The 8277-nt window shown below is 38.0% G+C and overlaps 1 protein-coding gene across 1 annotated transcript; it reads left to right on the plus strand.

Moving 5' to 3' along the window:
- The first annotated feature begins 384 nt into the window (after positions 1 to 384).
- pdap1a (pdgfa associated protein 1a) lies at positions 385 to 6843 on the plus strand. Its single transcript, XM_079595755.1, has 6 exons — positions 385 to 626; positions 1014 to 1096; positions 1209 to 1274; positions 4192 to 4316; positions 4399 to 4550; positions 5647 to 6843. Exons 1-6 carry the CDS (start codon positions 614 to 616, stop codon positions 5679 to 5681), a joined length of 474 nt encoding a protein of 157 aa, XP_079451881.1. The 5' UTR covers positions 385 to 613; the 3' UTR covers positions 5682 to 6843.
- The last annotated feature ends 1434 nt before the right edge of the window (positions 6844 to 8277 follow it).

Here is an 8277-nt window from a genome sequence, read left to right on the forward strand (position 1 = left end):
ATTGTTAACTAAAACTATTAAAACCAGTTTTTAAAATTGAAATACAGCTGAAATAAATTATAGGCTTAATATAAAATGAAAACAAAAACTTAAAAAAATTAGAAATGTTGCCTTGGCCACTAACTGAAATAAATAGGTTAAAGTTGAAATCCTATTTACAATGTAGGACTAAAAAAAGCACATGACTAAAACTTAAACTAAAATGAAAACTGAAAATCTAAAAATAAAAGTTAGTTCAAGATATTAATAAATATTTTACTGGTGTAACAATAATACAAAAATAACTGCATAGAATGATAAGAAGATTACATGACATCGCATTGGCTAACTGCCTCTGTCGTAAAAATCATTTTGAATTTTGATTGGCCAACCCAGCATTCAATCATCAACAGTAAAGTCGCTTGACGTCACTCACAGGAAGCGGCAGAATAGTGCTTTCAGCGGTACTAATTTGAGTCGTCGAGGTTGCGTCATATTTAACTTTAAAATAGCCATTTTGTAGAAGTTGATAGAACATATTAAACCTATTCGATTCTAACGGGCACATATCATATTAGGACCAGAAGTAGTCTTTTTCCTTTGAGGGTTTTCATCGTCACAGAGTGATTCCACGATGCCGAGAGGAGGTGAGTGTCGTGCGCCTGCCTGATCGCTGTTTTACCTTTTCTAACACACCGCCAGAGCCAGTATAAAAACAAGAAAAGAAAACTTATGATAGGGAAATATGGAATTGTCTTTGAATATAAGGCCTCTGAGGATACCGTTAGTGGTTACAGCTTTTCTTTAATGGGCAAATCACGGTGGGTAAAGAAGCATGGACGCTAAGTATAAACTCAGGCCATATTGGACCAGTGCAGTAACATGTGATTGTCCGATAACAAGTCGACAGTTTCACTGACGACTCTCGTTCATGCTTCGCCTAGTTATGGCATTACATGTCTGCATATAGTATCATCGCCCCTTAGTGTTTTTCATTTATTTATTTTCTTATTTTACCTTGCCCACCACCTTAGGCAGAAAGAGCCATAAGGGCCGTGGGAAGCAGTTCAGCAACCCTGAGGAGATTGATCGGCAGATGAAAGCTCAGAGGGAATTGGTGAGTGTATAAGTTAATCTTCTAACACTTTCTTTTAGTTGCCACACTCCTGAAGTTCACGTTTACTTGACATCAGTTTGTTAAATTAAAACTGTGATTATTTTGTGTGTAGGAGGCGAAAGAAGGGGCTGAACGTGAAAGTACAGAATCTGAAGAGGAGAGCAGCAGTGACGATGAAGTATGGGATTTTAATTCAATTCACTTAAAGGGATAGTTCTCCCAAAAATGAAAATCCTGTAATTTACTCACCCTAGTTCCAAACCGATTTGAGATACAAGTGCATTGTAACCGTAACCCGTTCCATATGAAACGAGTTGTTTAGTCCAATTTTCCTGAAGAGACTCGTTTGCTTTATAAGATAAACTGATTTCATTTAGGTTTTTATTCACCTATAAACATTGGCCAAAGCACATACATGGAGAACATCACATACAGTAAACACAAGCTCAAACATGTTGGCCTTAAACACAAGAACCAATGAGGTTTGTTCTCACATGTCACAGTCACGCAAAGACGTTTAAAGGTGAACTATGCAGGGTTTTTACCTTAACCGAACAGCTTCGGAGTCATTGGAATGGTTACAGTGCTGTTCAGAATTATCTGCCCCCTTGGTAAATATGATCAAAGATGGCTGTAAAAAATAAATCTGCATTGTTAATCCTTTTGATATTATATTTAAAAAATTTGCAAAAAACTAACCTTTCATTGAAGTAAAATAATTGAAAGTGGGGGGAAAATCACATAATGAAATAAATGTTTTTTCTCCAAAACATGTTGGGAACAATTATTTGCCCCCTTTTATTAAATATGTTTGGAACCTCCTTTTCCCAAGATAACTGCTCTTGAGTTTTCTCCTATAATGCCTGATGAGTTTGGAGAACAACCTGACAAGAGATCAGAGACCATTCCTCCATACAGAATAAAAGGATTATTTTTTACAGCCATCTTTGATCATATTTACCAAGGGGGCAAATAATTCTGAGCAGCACTGTATATTACTTTTTTTCGGGTTGAATGGTGGTCGTTTAGCACCCCCCTATCGCCTGTGAGCGGAAAAAACACACTTGCAACTTTGAGCCGCCGGACGCAGCGTCAGGAGCTATCGCGTGATATCAGGTCTCGCGATGTAAAGATTTACTTTACGGCAAAAAGAAATCTGCTAAAATTGTCATTGCGCTCCCTCACGCTGTTCGAACCCGAATGAAGAAGACGTGGTAAAGAATGTCCCATCTGCTTTGATGTCGTTGATCTACTAGCCTCTGATATGAGTCGCCAACAAATTTTTCGACAGTTGTCAAATATCTATTCCGAAGCTGTAGGGGGAGCTCTATAGAGAAACCTGCGAGCAAAAAGCGAGAATACAGCGAAGAAATTCCCATGCATAGCCCTGCTTTAAGCTTCAGTCAGTGTACTATATTTTATGTAGTGTTGTCAAAAATATTGATATTTCGATATGTATCGATTACAATATAACAATATTCAAACCAAGCCGAAAAACTGTGATACACAACCCATGGTGCGTATAGCGATATTCTCATGGCGTACCCTGCCCCCTTCTGCCCCGCCAAGCCCTAGCCCATTGTTGAGGTTGACCCCACTTTACCTTGTATCACAAAACAAATTTTTCTTCCTTGACGTTTGATTAAATACTAATAAGGTGTGTAATTGAAATTTTTGTGTGTCTTATGTGTTCAAGATGAATACAGAATTGTAGCCTAACCACCATTTACCACCAATAATCGCAATAAGCTCCGTTGTTTGTTACTTTCGATAAGAAATAGTTAAATTTTTCAAATTGTTCATTTTATCACAAAATTCAAGCAATAAATGTAATTTTGACGCTCTTTAATGTAGCGTGACAGATCACTATATAGGCGCCTCAGTTTAAGCAGTGGAGTGCGAGTGAACGTGATCATCTCTTTCTAATAAACATGAATGAACATCAGTGAACACAGTACAACTTAAAAAATGTATCTAGTGTAATCGCTCAGTGTTTCAACGTCGGAAAGACATCAGTAAAACAGCTTGTAAACAATATCCCACTTGACATTACATTTACCTCAGGCAAGTCATTCAGTGTCCAGTGTCCACAGCTTGTTAGTCAGCTATAGAAGTGAACTCTTTCGCTAAATATTTATTAGCCTATATATTTATTATATTTTCCTTAAAGGGATGGTTCGGAGTAATTTCAACCTAGGGTCCTTTCCACCATGACCTCGAGCCAAACACCCCCCCCCCCCCCCCCCCCCCCCAGAAGCTTTTTTCCCCTTGGTCGAACATTATTAAAGTTAGAGCTTATTTAGAGATATCAGCTGGATGGCCTAGTGCAGGCGCTAATGGATCCGAATGTTGTATCTCGTAAATTACCCCACTAATAATGCCAGCAATGGTACCAAGCTTCTACAGTTGTACAAATAGGTTCTGTACTCATAAAGCGAGGCATTGTAAAGTTAGTTTAAATAACACTTGCCTGATGGCTTATGCTACCGCTAACATGGTTGAGGTCACTTCTGTGATTTGGGAAAAGCCCGTAAAAGTCCTGGCAGAAAGCGATGCATAAGGATGTAGTGTAACGACGCCCCGTTCCAGGAATGCACAATTTTTTTTGTTGATAGTGCCAGTTTGCAACAATTATTAGTTAACAGTAAGTTGTCAACACTTCGGACAAAAATAATAAAAAATTTGGATATACCCAAAAACTTTTTCAGCAACACCGGGTGATCCCGCAAGACTTTTATGGGCTTTTCCCAAAAGGTTAATAAAAGCGTTAAATAAATCTGTTCATCATCAAATTGGTTAATAACAATGTCTTTTTGTACTTTTTAATGCTTTTGCTTGGGCTGTCAATGGACACAAAAATAATGAGAGAATATTAGATGAATAATAAGTTGAACAAAAGTCTAATGGGTTCTGAATGACATGAGGGTTATGAAATTTTTAATCTTTGAATGAACTCCCTTTAACACATTATGTTCTGGTTATTTGTTCTAATAGGGCAACGGTTTTAAATTTGATGGAGCTGCAGAGGGTGTTTCTGATTTATAAAGTTTCTAATTAAACTTCTTTTTTACTAATGAATTGATTTCTTCTCTAAGGAACCAAAAAGGAAAGGTGTAGAAGGAATAATTGAAATCGAAAACCCGAACAGGATCTCCCAGAAAAGCAAGAAGGTTGTGGAAGTAGATGTCAATGCACCTAAAGAGCTTTCGCGTCGAGAAAGGTACGTGGGATAGTGTAAACTTGAGATCCTCAGAGTCAAATAAATGGTTGTTGCGTTATATACATCGTGTTTCCCTGTGTAGGGAGGAGATTGAGAAGCAGAAGGCTAAGGAGCGATACATGAAGCTGCATCTTGAGGGGAAGACGGACCAGGCTAGGGCAGACCTTGCCAGGCTGGCTATTATCAAAAAACAGAGGGAGGATGCAGCAAAAAAGCGAGAAGATCTAAGGAAAGGTGAGCTGATAGCCTTACGTCTTCTGATGAAAGATCAATGAATGACAACCTATATAACGGACGAAAGAAATTATATTGCTTCCTGTTTAGTTGTGTGTGTGCATGTTGATAAATGCTGAAACCAGCCCCCCGTCGTGACCTTTGATATCGCCTGCCATGCCATATCAAAAAAACATACCATTGAAGCATAGCTTTTTATAATTTACTTTTTTTGCTTCATTATTGAAATATAGACTATCTAAATAAATTTGAATTTATAATAAATGTATAAATAAATTATAAAATGTTGCTTAAAGGATTAGTTCACTTTTAAAATGAAAATTCTGTCATCATATACTCACCCTTAAGTTGTTTCAAACCTGTATGAGTTTCTTTCCTCTGCTGAACACAAAGGAAGATATTTAGAAGAATGTCAGTAACCAGACAGTTTTTGGTTCCCATTGACTTCCATAGTAGGAAAAAAATATACTATGGCAGTCATTGGGAACCAAAAACTGTCTGGTTACTGACATTCTTCTAAATATCTTCCTTTGTGTTCAGCAGAGGAAAGAAATTCATACAGGTTTGAAACAACTTAAGGGTGAGTAAATGATGACAGAATTTTCATTTTAAAAGTGAACTAATCCTTTAATGCAGTATACTTTCAGCCCATGCCCCTCATTCAAGTTTGATTGATGGCCCTTCATAGTAGAAAGTTTGGACACTTCTGCTCGAGATAATACACTGATGGACTGGTTAAAGGGATGGTCCGTCCCAAAAAATTAAAATTGTCGTTCTGTCTCACCCTCATGTTTCAAACTTGTTTGCATTTCTCTCTTCTGTAGAACATAAAAGATAATTTCGAAGAATGTTGGTAGGCAAAGAGTTTTGATTCCCATTGATTTCCATTGAATGGACAAAAAAATAAAATGGGAGTCACTGGGAAATGAAAAAAGCCCACACTTTTTACTACAAAAATCAGACTTGTTGAGGTCTACGGGGCTAAAGTAAATCCCTATTACATTTAATTTTTGGTTTAACTATCCCTTTGATAACTAGTATTGACAATGGTCTTGTATGCCTTGTAAAAGATAAACCTGTCTCTATTCTTTTTCAGAAAAAGAAGCAGATGATGCAAAGTCGAAACGCTAGCATCATCACACAGGACAGGGCTTTTCTGGGGAGGGAGGGAAGGGAGGGCAGGGGACTAGTTGTTTAGAGGAAACAGCTCAGGGGTATCCATACTTGTCATCCTTCCATCCATTCAAGGTTGGAGGGGCATTTGGACATTTATAGGAAGTCAAATGGGAGGTGGTATATAGGTTTGAAGTTTGTTGGGTTATTAATTTTCAAAACCACCAAACTTCACTCACTTTATCCCTCCCCTGACATATTCACTGTGCTCAGACTCTAAAGCTGCTGGAGTTTACGCTCAATTTCTACATTTCTATGATGTGATCACCATTAAGTTAGATTGGGATATTATGGCAGAGTGAGGTAGGGATGCAGGTGTACTTGCGTGAGCTGTTGTTTTCTGATGGGGAAGAAGCATGCTGTAGTGTGGAACAGTCAAACACTAATTAGACATTTAGTCTTTTTATGCATCGAATGACATCAACCCTTTTACTGTCTTTAGTTTTGTCCACCTTTGTGGCCTCATTCTGTTTAAGTTCCAAACAATGCAGCTCTAGTCATTTAAAGGTTAATAAGTGGGTATATTTGGTTGTTACTTGATGTAATCAGGACATGCTTGGACATAATGCTGCAGCCAAATTCTTATTTAAAATGTTAATGTTTTTAAATACTTAAACACAATAATGTAGTCTTGGAACAAGGTGTCACTATCAACAGGACAGTATTAATGTAACTGCTTCAGCACTGCTGACTGAGCTGATTCATGTCTCCGCAACACCTCAGCACATCAACTTCTATAATACCCCTTTACTCAGGGTTTTGCATTTCTCTTGAAGTGGGACCCTTGTTTTTGTCACTACCAGACCCACTGGTGTGTCCTCATAATATTTTGAGTTTTATGCTTTAGCCCGCTGCTGGGACCTGACTTGCCTTGACTGTTTAAGGAAAGCAATATTACCTAGATAATGCTGATGGTGCAACTTCTTTTTTTTTCAGCTCTTAAACACAATTATTTACAGTGTTTTAACGTTTGTAATGCATTCATCAGTCCCGAAATATGTATTTACTTGGGGTATTGATTCGAAATTAGTGGAATTCCTTATTTGAAATTTTGTTGTATACAAATAAATGAATTGGTAATTAAATAAAAAGTGTCTTCTCCTTGTGATATTTTAAGCAGAAATAATAAAAATAAAAAAATGATGAAAGCTAAAAGTACATTTTTGGTATTTTATTTTGACCACCTAGTATTGATAAAGCTAGCCATTTAGAGAGCTTGCAGACTTTATTTTCTCCAGTCCATAGATTGGGATGATACAGAAACGATAGCTGTAGAAGGGAAACGAGTTTAGCAGGTCATTCAATTTAGAGGCTGTGAAAAATCAAAAGGTGGATAAAAATGATCTGCAAGAAATTATTTTATTTAAGCATTTCTTTCTGTATTTAGCGATCATCAATCAAATGTGGTTATTACGAAGAAAAGGACCTCATATCTTGAAGTCAAATAGCATGTGTTTCCGTTGCTTTTCTCAGGTCCTGAGATGGACCACGTTTGTGGTCGAAAGGATGTTTTCTAATTTTCAATACTGTGTATAATAATTGAGCAATGATTTATCATTCTAAGGTGAATCGATAGGATTGTTGCAAAAATTTCAAGAGATCGATCTGTCAATCCATGTTATTTATTTAAATAACTGAACATGTCACACCAGCTCTTAGGTCATTACATTGTTATGAATTAATATTCAGAATTATTACTATTATTCAGAATTCATTTTAAAGTTCTCATGTTGGTGGAATACAAACCAAAAAGAGCTCTCAGATCTGAAGTATCTATCAGGCCAGTTAACAGGGAAATTCAAAACAAGATGTGTTGTCCTGCAAGGCGTACAGGGTCTGCACCAGGACCCCCTTGTGCTCCCTGTCGGCTCTGTAACGACAGTAGAGGCTGACAATGACCTCTTTGTCTGCCCTGTCTTGGCCATGGAGGTTGCCCTAGAACTCTGTCTGCTTCGTCACAACCATGAAGTCCCGCCCCAAACTTTGTGTACTCCCTGGCTCTGTTCCGTCATTGGTCCTCTTACTCCTTGTGGTCTCCTGCTCTGCCATGGCATCCACCTCTAGCCGTTCCATCATGGTGGGCACCACCGTGGTGGGATCCTGCTCTGCCAGCTCCACGTGGTGGCCTTAAGTTCCATCAGCTCCGCTGTGGTGGTCACCTCCTCTGGTCACCTCTTCCGCCTGCCCTGCCCTGACCACCTGCTCTGCCCTGCCCTGGCCACCTGCTCTGCAAAAATTATATTTGTAGAAAATATTGTATTTATCTGTGTTGCAGAGCACCCCTGTTGGAGGCTCAATCTCCCCCCTCATATTTACTTGGGACATTCCACTGGTTTCAGTTCATTGTCTAAACCGCATTGTTTCCCAAAGTAATAATTTCTGATGACACGCCTTTTTATAATATAAAAAAATGATTTCCCCTTTCATCTTTTTCACATCCTGCTGTTTGTACACACAAACAGCACATTTGTAATGGTTGTAATGTGATGGACACTTGATTGCCTAAGGACAATTTATAAGGATAATAAGAATAATTGATATTCTCTTTCTAAAG

The sequence above is a fragment of the Phoxinus phoxinus genome (assembly GCF_949152265.1).
Source record: "Phoxinus phoxinus genome assembly, chromosome: 21".
Lineage (NCBI taxonomy): Eukaryota > Metazoa > Chordata > Actinopteri > Cypriniformes > Leuciscidae > Phoxinus > Phoxinus phoxinus.

What these genes read in the sequence shown, in the direction of transcription:
- pdap1a (XM_079595755.1), top strand. An exon ending in TGAAAGCTCAGAGGGAATTG is followed by an intron (nt 1,097 to 1,208) that starts GTGAGTGTATAA and finishes TTTTGTGTGTAG; the next exon opens with GAGGCGAAAGAAGGGGCTGA. An exon ending in GAGCTTTCGCGTCGAGAAAG is followed by an intron (nt 4,317 to 4,398) that starts GTACGTGGGATA and finishes TTCCCTGTGTAG; the next exon opens with GGAGGAGATTGAGAAGCAGA.